The sequence below is a fragment of the Myxine glutinosa genome, chromosome 8, assembly GCF_964187855.1.
Source record: "Myxine glutinosa chromosome 8, kmMyxGlut1.1, whole genome shotgun sequence".
NCBI classification, from domain to species: Eukaryota; Metazoa; Chordata; class Myxini; order Myxiniformes; family Myxinidae; genus Myxine; species Myxine glutinosa.
In genome coordinates this window covers 134,839,232-134,854,123 of record NC_136268.1, presented here as the reverse complement: position 1 = coordinate 134,854,123, position 14,892 = coordinate 134,839,232, and the positions used below count along the sequence as shown (strand labels likewise).

General features: G+C 49.9%; 1 protein-coding gene across 1 annotated transcript in view; it reads right to left on the bottom strand.

Moving 5' to 3' along the window:
• The window catches only part of LOC137433197 (uncharacterized), a 726,873-nt gene that overhangs the window by 509,916 nt on the left and 202,065 nt on the right, over positions 1 to 14,892 (bottom strand). Inside the window, exons 9-11 of the mRNA XM_078784000.1 lie at positions 14,769 to 14,825; positions 1,704 to 1,745; positions 733 to 851 (exon numbers count right to left, since the gene is read on the bottom strand). Coding sequence (XP_078640126.1) covers positions 733 to 851; positions 1,704 to 1,745; positions 14,769 to 14,825 — 218 coding nt within the window. The remainder of the gene's footprint in view (positions 1 to 732; positions 852 to 1,703; positions 1,746 to 14,768; positions 14,826 to 14,892) is intronic.

Below are 14,892 nucleotides of genomic sequence, written 5' to 3'. Positions count from 1 at the left end.
TATGGATAGAGAGTAAATGAAGAGGATGTGTCTCAACTATCTGTTGCTCATTGTTAGTATTATCTGTTGCATCTCAACTCAACTGATGTGTTAAGCTATCCTTATCATGAAAATCTGAGGAAAATTATTCAAGTTATGATAAAAAAGGTGTTTTTTGTTAATTAGGTCACAATCTGAAAAAGTAGGTCAAGGACACATCAAATATCAGGTGCACAACTTCAGTGCAGGTACACTATTATGATGCAAGGACATCTTGGAAGGCCAAGCGGTATTTGAGATTCCGCGTTGGCAAAATTGAGTGATCCCAAAACACACATTATTTTATTTAAACTGCCATTTGACCTTGACCTTTAACCCAGAGTATAAAATAAAATAAAAACTTTAACCCAGAGTATGATGTAAAATAAGTGTAAATGCACCTTGCTGGAGGCTATCTTAAGGGCAATTTTGTTCCGATCGAACAAGCTTTAGTTGAGTAATGGTGAAAAACGGTAAAATGTATATAATTAGGTCATGACATTAAAATTAGGTCAAGGTCAAAAAAACTATGTCAACCCCGCAAACTTTTAATTCCCATTATTGCTGCTAAATTTCATTCCGAAGAAAGGTGCCAACCTGCAGCTTTCATCCTGCACGGGGAATGGGAAAGGAATCGGGAAGGAGCGTCAGAGTAGGCCAACCAGGGAAACAGTCAATAGAAAGAGGGCTCAATCAGTATTTATTCCCCATTACCTTTCCCCTATCACAGGATAGCGACGGGCTCTTGAGTCCTCACGTGGTGAGCCTGAGGTTGAACCAGATTCGCCCTGCTTAATCTTTATAAACTGTCTACCATTCCTTCTGGTGTGAATCTGATTTGGTGCCAATGGCATGTTAATTTAGGTAAGAATGTCTGAGGGGATTATTAACCGGATAAGAACTGTACTGTATCTCTTTGCTCTGTACTTTGCCACACCACACTAATACTCCCCTACTGTTTGTCTTTTGACACACCACACAAGTAAATGTATGTCCGCTGTACCCTGTGAATAAATCTTATTGCTTTGAATGTACTACACAACTTTCCTCACCACCTTGTATATAATAATCCCCCTTACAATTGTTCTTCCAATCGGCCTGTGATGTCTTTTCCTCCATTAGTGTAGCATCGTCCATACTAGTGATAGCTCGTGTGTTTTTCCCCACCAGTACCTCGTATTCAACAGTACCACTCGACTGTTCCTGATTAAGGAAACAAGTATGCATCGAGGGCATGATCCCCGGTCAGGTTGGCCATGTCACCTACAGGTAAACGGTATCAGACCAGGGACCCTGGGGGATTTGGTAATCTGATTGGCGCTGGTGGTTGATTAGCAATCAACCGGACTGTTGAGTTATCCACATCCGGTGGCTTCAGGACCAGTAGGCGTGAGAAGCACGAGGAGTCTTCCCTCATGGTGAACCCCGAACCCAAGTCCAAAACAATATTTTAAACAAGTTTTATTTTCAAACTTCACCTGTCAGCTACACAACTTTTCAGGTGTTGGTAAAATGACCTATATACATTCAAAGAACCATAATAACCCATCTGAAATAATTAATGTTACAAAGCTTTCAAAGGGCAGGCCATTTGGCATGTCAGAGTTTTGCCCTTCCTCAACAAATCCAAGCCGATTTAATCCATGCCACATGCCAATGTCACGAAATCTACAAAACCAACTCACCACAGGACCTTCAAATCCAGGTGGCCCAATCAAAAGCATTCCCTGCAAAGGAGCACCCAATTACCGAAAAGCAAAACCATTAGAACACCTGTTGAACACCAAATTGAACTTGAAATATAAAAGTGAGTTAAAAGCCATAAAATGTTATTTTATTTCTTTTGCAAAGGTCAACCAATGATAAAAATGGCTATAACTGCACTTGCCTGCATTCATTATGGATCAATTGCCACCATTTATTGTAAAGAAATCAGTAAAATTAAATATAAAAACATAAACGCGATAATTTTGAAAAAAAAAAAAAAAAGGCCAAATTGCATCTCGTAACAAGAAAAAGAGCAATCAGAGATTGCAAACCCTCGCCATGATGTATTTTCAGTGCTTTTTAAGGCTTTTGTATTAAAACAAATATGGCGGCTGAACCACGTGACCGATGGTCATTATTTTTTTTCTAAACTAATTTATTCCTAGATTATGCTCAAGAAATTTCATCTTGATCGGATGAAGTTTTGTACTTGTCGAATTATGACGTCATAATGGAGGCACCTATGACATCATCATTAACATATTTTATTCCCCATGGAGAGTTCTTTACAATGAGCCATGTCTCAATTTTTTCTACTCGTGAGATACCCATGCTACGCACGGGTGGGAGGCCAGAAGCAAACAGGCAATGCAGATACGGCGAATGCTAAAGCATGAAACCAATATATTCCACATTCCTGCAGCACCTTCAGTCGCACATCAGACATGGATAGCAAGTTCCTGAATGACTTCCATGAAAAACGTACCCGTTCGCAAACAAACGGGTACGTTCACGTGTAGAAACATCGATAGTGGGTCCGTGGCGAATCTGCATATGGCGATCTGTGAAGTTCACATTTAGAAAGTAGAAACCATCACAGCATGTCGTCATTCACTTGAACTCGATATCTCTTTTTTCATTCCTAACAACATAACTCCAATCACAAATTAATCACAAAATAAACTTTTAACAACATTGTTAATGTTTCCTTCATTGTAAAAACTACCAAGTCAACAGTTAAAAGGATTTTGAGCCGATAGGTGTTACTGCCTCGGCAAGATCGATGGAGCCAGCGATCTGTTGGCTTATACACCGCCCAAATAGCTATGTGGAATTCTCTCGTGGAGATTAAACTCACGTCATTTGAACTTTGCTGATTACTTTTAATGATCTTTATATACGAATCAAAACGAAGATAATTGGTCTTGGGTCATCCTTTCCGCATATCTCGTGGGATTGTGAGTTGGAGAGACGGCCGTGATGGCGGGGAGTGGGTTGGCATTCTCTCAAGGAGGGATTCAACCCATGTCCTTATAAAAGCTCTTTGTCCGAGGTCACAGAGTCCGATCGGTGCAGCCGTTTGTGCGGCACCGGGAAAATAACGTTATGCGGGAGACCAAACCTGAAAATGCTGGAGACCAAAGCTGAAATTGGAAAAACAATATAGCCTATTTTACTCCAGGAGATCCCAGGATTACCCACCCAAAATATCGTTGCGATCGGTTCAGCCGTTTTTGCGGTACCTTCGAACAGATGGACGAACGGACATTTGGTGAATTCAAGTAAGATTCAGCACTTTCGGAGATATAGAGGTGCAAAGTTTTTCGGTTTTTCCAAGATGGCGGCCAAACCACGTGACCGATGACGTCATCATTATTATTTTTTTGTCTCCACCAATTTATGCCGACATAGCGCTCAAGAAATTGCATCTCGATTGGATGAAGTTTTGTACTTGTCGAATTATGACATCATAATGGAGGCCTTGGGCCTGGAGAGTTAAAAATTGTGCACAGTCTATTCCAGGGCAACTAGATTATGCTCAAGAAATTTACTCAAGAAATACTCACAATGCTCACTCATTTCTCGAAGTTTCGTGAGGTATGCACTTATAGCCTGTCCCGTCTGCTGCACACACCCCTCACCTGAAACCGGCTGCTACACACACACCTCACCCGAAACCGGCTGCTGCACAAACCCCTCACCAGAGGCCGGCTGCTGTACACACCCCTCACCCGAAACCGGCTGCTGCACACACACCTCACCAGAGGCCGGCTGCTGTACACACACCTCACCCGAAACCGGCTGCTGCACACACACCCTCACCCGAAACCGGCTGCTGCACACACACCCTCACCCGAAACCGGCTGCTGCACACACACCCTCACCCGAAACCGGCTGCTGCACACACACCCTCGCCCAAACCCGGCTGCTGCACACACACCCTCGCCCAAACCCGGCTGCTGCACACACACCCTCGCCCGAAACCGGCTGCTGCACCACCCTCACCCAAAACCGGCTGCTGCACACACACCCTCACCCGAAACCGGCTGCTGCACACACACCCTCACCCGAAACCGGCTGCTGCACACACACCCTCATGCTGCACACACCCCTCACGCTGCACACACACCCTCACCCGAAACCGACTGCTGCACGCACACCCTAACCCGAAACCGGCTGCTGCGCACACACACACACCCTCACCCGAAACCGGCTGCTGCACCACACCCTCACCCGAAACCGGCTGCTGCACACACACACCCTCACCCGAAACGGTGCTAAGATTTTATGTGGCCTGGGAGAATAATGTTCCTTTACCCTCTTCGCAATCTCCTCGTATGTTACCTCTCCAGGCTTGGAAGGTGACACCAACGATTGTATTACCTGGTATACTTCTGCTCCAACGATAGACAGCAATAGCGCCCTCTTTTTGTTCTCATCGGTGATCTGGTTCTCCTCGCAGTAGAATGAACGTCTCTCAATGTCGGCATCCAGGACTCTCTCTCCGACTGGAACTCGTCCAATTTTCCATAAACCGCCATTTCAATAATGTAGTTTTCCTCGTCGCCAATTATGTAATGTCCCCAGGATCCAGTATCACTCCTTGAAGTTCATTAACAAAGGTTTATTGCAAAGGAAAATCAAAATCATTCAGGAGGCAGCGATAACCACACCAAACATCTCCATTGCCGGCATGGCGCGTTCACTTAAGCTCCACCCTTCCGGATCCGGATGTATATTTTAAAACTTCAAATATCCCATTAAAGCAAATTAACACAATTAACTTACAACGATATCTCACGGTTTCACCACCACACCACACTCAACACCTCTGAGGAAGAGAACTAGTTTTCTCTCAAAACGTCAGGTGATTTTTTTTAATGTAGAAGGCTCCAGGCACGGACTATGTAGTCCATCGAGGCCAAGCTTAATAAAGATTTTTTAAAGATGAAAAATATATATATATATTCGGCAGAGGAAATAAATACCCATAAACAACAACAAGCAACACATTTGAAGCGTGAAGCATGCCGGGATACGTTGAAGCCACGCCTCTCTTTCATTGTGTGTTTTCGTTGTAATAAACGATTGCATGTTTAAAAGTTAAGGTGTACTTTTTTTCTAAAAAGTTAAGGTGCTCATTGAGCTTATGAAATTATCAACCCGTGTTTGTTTAATTACACAATACACGAAGAGAACGCGGTCAGAATACGTTCGAACCGTGGAAATGCTCGTCTGAGCTTAAACTGCAAGTTGTTCCAAGCTTTTGATCTGTCAAAGTGAATGAAAATGATGACGTTGTTCAAAGATATCCCGTCGAGGGAATGCCCAGCAAATCCTACAATAAAGTAAACGCGGAAAGGCTCGACCACACGAACAACAGCTGGAAGTTGAGTTGTTTAGGTCTTGGGGAAAACACAATTGCTGTTGGGATCCATGGGTGTTTCCTAAGACGTCGTCGTTTAGTCGATATAATAATGCCCCGGGAGGAGGAGGGGGACGCCGACCACCCCGAGGACGACGCCGACCACCCCGAGGACGACGCCGACCACCCCGAGGACGACGCCGACCACCCCGAGGACGACGCCGACCACCCCGAGGACGACGCCGACCACACCGAGGACGACGCCGACCACACCGAGGACGACGCCGACCACCCCGAGGACGACGCCGACCACCCCGAGGACGACGCCGACCACCCCGAGGACGACGCCGACCACCCCGAGGACGACGCCGACCACCCCGAGGACGACGCCGACCACCCCGAGGACGACGCCGACCACCCCGAGGACGACGCCGACCACCCCGAGGACGACGCCGACCACCCCGAGGACGACGTCGACCACCCCGAGGACGACGCCGACCACCCCGAGGACGACGCCGACCACCCCGAGGACGACGCCGACCACCCCGAGGACGACGCCGACCACCCCGAGGACGACGCCGACCACCCCGAGGACGACGTCAACCACCCCGAGGACGACGCCGACCACCCCGAGGACGACGCCGACCACCCCGAGGACGACGCCGACCACCCCGAGGACGACGCCGACCACCCCGAGGACGACGCCGACCACCCCGAGGACGACGCCGACCACCCCGAGGACGACGCCGACCACCCCGAGGACGACGCCGACCACCCCGAGGACGACGCCGACCACCCCGAGGACGACGCCGACCACCCCGAGGACGACGCCGACCACCCCGAGGACAACGCCGACCACCCCGAGGACAACGCCGACCACCCCGAGGACAACGCCGACCACCCCGGAGCTGCCTGCTCGTCGAGCTTACGGAGCTGTTCGGAGCTGCCTGCTCGTCGAGCTTACGGAGCTGTTCGGAGCTGCCTGCTCGTCGAGCTTACGGAGCTGTTCGGAGCTGCCTGCTCGTCGAGCTTACCGAACTGGTTGGAGCTGCCTGCTCGTCGAGCTTACCGAACTGGTTGGAGCTGCCTGCTCGTCGAGCTTACCGAACTGGTTGGAGCTGCCTGCTGGTCGAGCTTACCGAGCTGTTCGAAGCTGCCTGCTCGTCGAGCTTACCGAGCTTTTCGAAGCTGCCTGCTCGTCGAGCTTACCGAGCTGTTCGGAGCTGCCTCGTCATCGAGCTTATGGAGCTGTTCGGAGCTGCATGCTCGTCGAGCTTACATAGCTGTTCGGAGCTGCCTGCTCGTCGATCTTACGCAGCTGCCTGCTCATCAAGCTTACTGAGCTGCCTGCTCGTCAAGCTTATGGAGCTGTTTGGTGCTGCCTGCTCGTCGGGCTTACGGAGCTTACAGAGCTGCCTGCTCATCGAGCTTAAGGAGCTGCCTCCTCGTCAAGCTTCCTCCTCGTCGAGCTGTCTGGGCATCGAGCTTAACCGAGCTGTTCGGAGCTGCCTGTTCGTCCAGCTTATGGAGCTTTTCAGAGCTGCCTGCTCGTCGAGCTTACGGAGCTGTTCATAGCTGCCTGCTCATTGAGCTTATGGAGGTCTACGGAGCTGCCTGCTCATCGAGCTTACCAAGCTGTTGGGAGCTGCCTAGGCATCGAGCTTACGGAGCTGCCTGCTGATCGAGCTTATGGAGCTGCCTCCTCTTCGAGCTTACCAAGCTGTCTGGGCATCGAGCTTACCGAGCTGTTCAGAGCTGCCTGGTCATCTAGCTTACAGAGCTGCTCAGAGCTGCCTGCTCGTCGAGCTTACGGAGCCATTCGGAGATGCCTGGTTGTTGAGCTTACGGAGCCGTTCGGAGATGCCTGGTTGTTGAGCTTATGGGGCTGTTCAGAGCTGCCTGCTCATCAAGCTTACAGAGCTGCCTGATCGTCGAGCTTACAAAGCTGTTCGGAGATGCCTGGTCGTCGAGATGACCGAGCTGTTCGGAGCTGCCTGCTCGTCGAGATTACCGAGCTGTTCGGAGATGCCTGGTCGTTCAGCTTACGGAGCTGCCTGCTCGTCGAGCTTACGGAGCTGTTCAAAGCTGCCTGCTCGTCGAGCTGATGGAGCTGCCTGGTCGTCGAGCTTACCAAGCTGTTCAGAGCTGCCTGCTCGTCGAGCTTACGGATCTGTTCGGAGCTGCTTGATCATCGAGCTTATGGAGCTGTTTGGAGCTGCCTGCTCATCGAGCTTACCGAGCTGTTCGGAGCTGCCTGATCGTTGAGCTGACAGAGCTGTTTGAAGCTGCCTGGTCGTCGAGCTTACGGAGCTGTTTGAAGCTGCCTGGTCGTCGAGCTTACGGAGCTGCTCGGAGCTGCCTGCTCGTCGAGCTTACGTAGCTGTTCGGAGCTGCCTGCTCGTCGAGCTTACGTAGCTGCTCGGAGCTGCCTGCTCGTCGAGCTTACGGAGCTGCCTGCTTGTCGAGCTTACAATCCTGTTCAGAGCTGCCTGCTTGTCGAGCTGATGGAGCTGTTCAGAGCTGCCTGCTCGTAGAGCTTACAGGTGCTGTTCGGAGCTGCCTGCTGGTCTCGCTGTTTGGAGCTGCCTGCTTGTCGAGCTTACGGGGCTGTTTGGAGCTGCCTGCTCATCGAGCTTACGGAGCTGTTTGGAGCTGCCTGCAAATCGAGCTTACAGGGCTGTTCGGAGCTGCCTGCTCATCGAGCTTACAGAGCTGCCTGCTCATCGAGCTTACGGAGCTGACTGCTTGTCGAGCTTACAGAGCTGTTCAGAGCTGCCTGCTTGTCGAGCTAACAGAGCTGTTCAGAGCTGCCTTCTCTTGAGCTTCTGGAGCTGTTCAGAGCTGCCTGCTTGAAGAGCTTACAGGTGCTGTTCGGAGCTGCCTGCTCGTCGAGCTTACGGGGCTGTTCAGAGCTGCCTGCTCATCGAGCTTACGGAGCTGTTCGGAGCTGCCTGCTCGTCGAGCTCACGGAGCTGCCTGCTCGTCGAGCTTTTGGAGCTACCTGCTCGTCAAGCTTACGGGTCTGTTCAGAGCTGCCTGCTCATCGAGCTTACGGAGCTGTTCGGAGCTGCCTGCTCGTCCAGCTCACGGAGCTGTTTGGAGCTGCCTGCTCGTCGAGCTTTCGGAGCTACCTGCTCGTCGAGCTTTCGGAGCTGCCTGGTCGTCAAGCATACTGAGCTGTTCGGAGCGGCCTGCTAGTCGAGCTTATGGAGCTGCCTGCTCATTGAGCTTTCTGAGCTGTTTGGTTGTCGAGCTTACGGAGCTGCTCGTTCATCGAGCTTACGGAGCTGTTCGTAGCTGCCTCGTCGTCGAGCTTACCGAGCTGCATGGTCATCGAGCTTACGGAGCTGTTCGGAGCTGCCTGGTCATCGAGATTACGGAGCTGTTCAGAGCTGCCTGCTCATCAAGCTTACGGAGCTGTTTAGAGCTGCCTGCTCATCGAGCTTACGGATCTGTTCAGAGCTGCCTGCTCATCAAGCTTATGGAACTGCCTGTTCCTCGAGCTTACCGAGCTGTTCGGAGCTGCCTGGGAATCGAGCTTACAGGGCTGCCTGCTCATCGAGCTTAAGGAGCTGCCTCCTTGTCGAGCTTACCGATCTGTCTGGGCATCGAGCTTAACCGAGCTGTTCGGAGCTGCCTGGTCATCTAGCTTATGGAGCTTTTCAGAGCTGCCTGCTCATCGAGCTTACAGAGCTGTTCATAACTGCCTGCTCATTGAGCTTACGGAGCTGCCTGCTCATCGAGCTTATGGAGCTGCCTCCTCTTCGACCTTACCGAGCTGTCTTGGCATCGAGCTTACCGAGCTGTTCAGAGCTGCCTGGTCATCGAGCTTACAGAGCTGCTCGGAGCTGCCTGCTCGTCGAGCTTACGTAGCTGTTCAGAGCTGCCTGCTCGTCGAGCTTACGGAGCTGCCTGCTCATTGAGCTTATGGAGCTGACTGCTTGTCGAGCTTACAGAGCTGTTCAGAGCTGCCTGCTTGTCGAGCTTATGGAGCTGTTCAGAGCTGCCTGCTCGTAGAGCTTACAGGTGCTGTTCGGAGCTGCTTGCTCGTCGAGCTTACAGGGCTGTTCAGAGCTGCCTGCTCATTGAGCTTACGGAGCTGTTCGGAGCTGCCTGCTCGTCGAGCTTCAGAGCTGCCTGGTCGTCGAGCTTAATGAGCTGTTTGGAGCGGCCTGCTAGTCGAGCTTACGGAGCTGCCTGCTCATTGATCTTATCGAGCTGTTTGGTTGTCGAGCTTATGGAGCTGCTTAGTCGTCGAGCTTACCGAGCTGTTCGGAGCTGCATGGTCGTCGAGCTTACGGAGCTGTTCGGAGCTGCCTCGTCGTCGAGATTACGGAGCTGTTCAAAGCTGTCTGTTCGTCGAGCTTACTGAGCTGTTCGGAGCTGCCTGTTCGTCGAGCTTACCAAGCTGTTTGGAACTGCCTGGGAATCGAGCTTACAGAGCTGCCTGCTCATCGAGCTTCAGGAGCTGCCAGTAAGCTGCTCAGTAAGCCTGCTCATTGAGCTTATGGAGCTGCCTCCTCTTCAAGCTTACCGAGCTGTTTCGAGCTGCCTGGTCATCTAGCTTACAGAGCTGCTCGGAGCTGCCTGCTCGTCGAGCTTACAGAGCCATTCAGAGATGCCTGGTTGTTGAGCTTATGGAGCCGTTCGGAGATGCCTGGTTGTTGAGCTTACGGAGCTGTTTGGAGCTGCCCGCTCATCAAGCTTATGGAGCTGCCTGCTCGTCGAGCTTACAGAGCTGTTCGGAGATGCCTGGTCGTCGAGCTTATGGAGCTGTTCGAAGCTGCCTGCTCGTCGAGCTGATGGAGCTGCCTGGTCGTCGAGCTTACCAAGCTGTTCGGAGCTGCCTGCTCGTCAAGCTTACGGAGTTGTTTGGAGCTGCTTGATCATCGAGCTTATGGAGCTGTTTGGAGCTGCCTGTTCGTTGAGCTTACCGAGCTGTTTGGAGCTGCCTGCTCATCGAGCTTACTGAGCTGTTCGGAGCTGCCTGCTCGTCGAGCTTACGGGGCTGTTCAGAGCTGCCTGCTGATTGAGCTTACGGAGCTGTTCGGAGCTGCCTGTTTGTCGAGCTTATGGAGCTGTTTGGAGCTGCCTGCTCGTCAAGCTTACGTAGCTGTTCGGAGCTGCCTACTCAGCGACCTTACAGAGCTGACTGCTTGTCGAGCTTACAGAGCTGTTCAGAGCTGCCTGCTTGTCGAGCTAACGGAGCTGGTCAGAGCTGCCTGCTCATTGAGCTTACGGAGCTGTTCGGAGCTGCCTGCTCGTCGAGCTTACGGAGCTGTTCGGAACTGCCTGCTCGTCGAGTTTTCGGAGCTGCCTGGTCGTCGAGCTTACTGAGCTGTTCGGAGCGGCCTGCTAGTCGAGCTTACGGAGCTGCCTGCTCATTGTGCTTACCGATCTGTTTGGTTGTCGAGCTTGTGGAGCTGCTTGGTCATCGAGCTTACGGAGCTGTTCAGAGCTGCTTAGTCGTCGAGCTTACCGAGCTGTTCGGAGTTGCGTGGTCGTCGAGCTTACGGAGCTGTTTGGAGCTGCCTGGTCATCGAGATTACAGAGCTGTTCGGAGCTGCCTGCTCGTCAAGCTTACCGAGCTGTTTGGAGCTGCCTGCTCATTGAGCTTACCGAGCTGTTTGGAGCTGCCTGGGAATCGAGCTTAGAGCTGCCTGCTCATCGAGCTTGAGGAGCTGCCTCCTCGTCGAGCTTACCGAGGTGTCTGGGCATCGAGCTTAACCGAGCTGTTCGGAGCTGCCTGGTCATCTAGCTTATGGAGCTTTTCAGAGCTGCCTGCTCGTCGAGCTTACGAAGCTGTTCATAGCTGCCTGCTCATTGAGCTTACGGAGCTGCCTGCTCGTCGAGCTTATGGAGCTGCCTCCTCTTCGAGCTTACCCAGCTGTCTGGGCATCGAGCTTACTGAGCTGTTCAGAGCTGCCTGGTCATCTAGCTTACAGAGCTGCTCGGAGCAGCCTGCTCGTCGAGCTTACGGAGCCATTCGGAGATGCCTGGTTGTTGAGCTTATGGAACTGTTCGGAGCTACCTGCTCGTCGAGCTTACAGAGCTGTTCGGAGCTGCCTGCTCATCGAGCTTACGGAGCTGCCTGGTCGTCAGGCTTACCGAGCTGTTCGGAGCTGCCTGCTTGTCGAGCTTACCGAGCTGTTTGGAGCTGCCTCGTCATTGAGCTTACCGAGCTGTTCGGAGCTGCCTGGTCGTTGAGCTTTCTGAGCTGTTCGGAGCTGCCTGCTCATTGAGCTTACGAAGCTGACTGCTTGTCGAGCTTATGGGGCTGTTCAGAGATGAAGCTTGTCGAGCTTACGGAGCTGTTCAGAGTTGCCTGCTCGTCGAGCTTACGGAGCTGTTCGGAGCTGCCTGCTCGTCGAGCTTACCCAGCTGTACGGAGCTGCCTGGGCATTCAATTGTTGCTCTAAGGCAGGACCGCATGTTGAATCATACAAACATAATCATAAGACTTTGAACAACCAAACAAAAAATATACTTATTTTGGGGGGCAACCCCTCCCCCCCCCCCACTCGCCCCTCCCCCTTCTCTCTCTACCACTCCGTGTACCTCCTCAGACCACAATCTTACTATAATTCACCAAATGTCCGTCTGTCTGTTCGAAGGTACCATAAAAACTGCTGAACCGATCGCAAAGATATTTTGGGTGGGTAATCCTGGGACCCCTGGGGGTAAAAGAGGCTATTTTGTTTTCCCAATTTCAGCTTTGGTCTCCAGCATTCTCAGGTTTGGACACCCGCATAACATTCGCGTTCGCATAACGTTCATTGTGACGATGTTCTCATTGTGACGATGTTGTGACGATGTATGTGTTCACGGTAGTGTTTGACGTGACAGTGTGAACGTAATTTCGTAATGGTTTTCGTTTCATAATCCTTTAATGAACGTTTAATGTTTAATGCCCTTCGATGTCCGGGGCCGCATGCGCGACGCTACACTGGACGGGCCAGCGTGTACCTTGCCCTTCGCCGTCAGGCTCGGGTAAACCGCTGAGCCCTATCCGTAATGGGGACTGGGGCTTGAGACAGTGTCCCACGAACGAGGAATTCCCAGTAAGCACGAGTCATCAGCTCGCGTTGATTAAGTCCCTGCCCTTTTGTACACACCGCCCGTCGCTACTACCGATCGGACGGTTTGATGAGATCCTTGGATCAGCCCCTGCATGGGCCGTTCTCGGCTCATGCCGGTGCACCGAAAAGATGAGCGAACTTGACTGTCTAGAGGAAGTAAAAGTCGTAACAAGGTTTCCGTCGGTGAACCTGCGGAAGGATCATTATCCGGACAACATGAGAGCGAGCGAGACGCGAGACGTACGTGGTACGTGATCGTCCATGTACTGTTTAGCCATCTACTGTTTAGATTTTGATGATTTGCGTGTGATATGATTCAACGGATGTTTATATGAATCGTTTAAAATATAAAAGCCTTCAATTTCTGATATTTTACCTTTTCATTCGGACTTCCCAATTGAAGCACCGCCTGTAGGGCAGGTATTGATGCTAGTTTTTCTAATGCCTTGAACAAACATTGGTACATCACGGATGATGAAGGTTGTGATGAAGTTTCATCGAAATAATGTGTGCAAGTTCTGAGAAAAAAGCCAATACCCTAAATGTGTAGCCCCGAAATAGTGTGTGTAGTTTCAGAGGAAAAAGCAAATTCTTATTTTGGGGGGTCAAACCTGGACCCCCGTAATCCCCCTTTTTTAATGCCGTGACCAAACTTTGGTACATCACGGGTGATGAAGGTTGTGGTGAAGTTTCATCGAAATAGTGTGTGTCGTTTCAGGGGAAAAGGAAATTCCTATTTTGGGGGGTCAAACATGGATCCACTTTGACCCCCCCCCCCCCCCCCGGCAGAGGCAGACCCCCTTAGACCACTAAAGAACAAACTTTAGTCAAAACACAACAAATATCATCTGTGCCAAATTTGGTCGCAATCCCATCAGCGGTTTCGGAGAAGAAGTTTCAAGTGTTTACGGACTGACGGACGGACGACACGCCATCGCATAAGCTCCCCTGAACTTCATTCCAGGTGAGCTAAAAATATGGATATTACTGAAATTCTAAAAAGATTGGAGGTATTACAGAAAATAAATCAAACAACGCACAGAAGAGGAAATATATATTTGTATATATAAAGCACAGTTTGTTATTGCTTACACAAACAATGTGTAAGTTATGAATTAAACCAAACATGTTTTGTACAGTTTACGTGCATACACATTAGTATTAAATCAGTCGATCACGTTGAGATTTACTTTCTGTTTTGACATTGTTCAGTTTTTTTCTCCTTGACAGACTTGAGGAGTAGCTGGTTTACATGTAGAAGTATGTACTTATTACATGTAGAATAATGAAGTCAACTCGGGTTTGAATTTGAATCTGGGGTCACAGCACTTTGACGTCACAACAGAACTCAGATGGGAAGCAAAAATCTGACAAACCCCGTTACCAAGAGCAAAACGGTGATGACATTAAAGCTTTCCCCTTCCTTATAGTTATTTTAAAAGGAGATAATTACTCAATTACCATCAGCATTGATAATCATGACTTGATGATGGATCAAGGCCAGACAAACACCCTCAAATAATGAGACAAAAATATTTTATGAGACATTCATTGCCATCTATATTCCTCCTCATTGAGGACAATTTCTGATAAGAGATTGCAAAAAAGTTATTGAAGGAGAAGTTTTCTTCCTGATGCTATCAAAATTTCTGAGTATTTCGAAGTTAACCCTTGTGTGCCGAATCCTAGCTGGAGTATTAACCTCACACGAGCGTATACAATCCCAAGTTGGAGAAATGTTGTGCATTATGTTTACTTTATGTAGAGATATGAGCTTTCAATGTTACACGTACATGGGGAGAACAATGTACGAATTGTTGACAGTGTATCTTACTATAATTCACCAAATGTCTGTCTGTCTGTTCCCAGTTACCGCAAAAACGGCTGAACCGATCGCAACGAAATTTTGGGTGGGTAATCCTGGGACCCCCTGGAGTAAAATAGGCTATATTGTTTTTCCAATTTTTCTAATTTTCCAGTTTTTCCAAACACGATGGAATAATATTTACTGATATGAACAGTGATGTGGCTTTTATTGAAATTCTACAAATACTGTTTAGATTTTGATGATTTGCGTGTGATATGATTTAACGGATGTTTATATAAATCGTTTAAAATAAATAAAAGCCTTCAATTTCTGATATTTTGCCTTTTTATTTGGGCCTCCCAATTGAAGGGCCCGTAGGGTGGGTACCATTGCTAGTTCATGTAATGGGATTAAAGAGAGATACTGTTGGGATATGCCGGAGAAAAACCTACATCCAACGGGGCAACAGCAGCAATGAACATGTGGTATTCACGGTTGGAATAAAACTTACCGGTTCAGCAACTGCAGCTTCTCCTTTCTGTCCTTTTTCACCGTTCAATGCTCGAGGCTGAAGATGCAGCAATTTTGGATAATTACACACTTTTACTTCAATGTGTATTCACTTTTATCAGGAC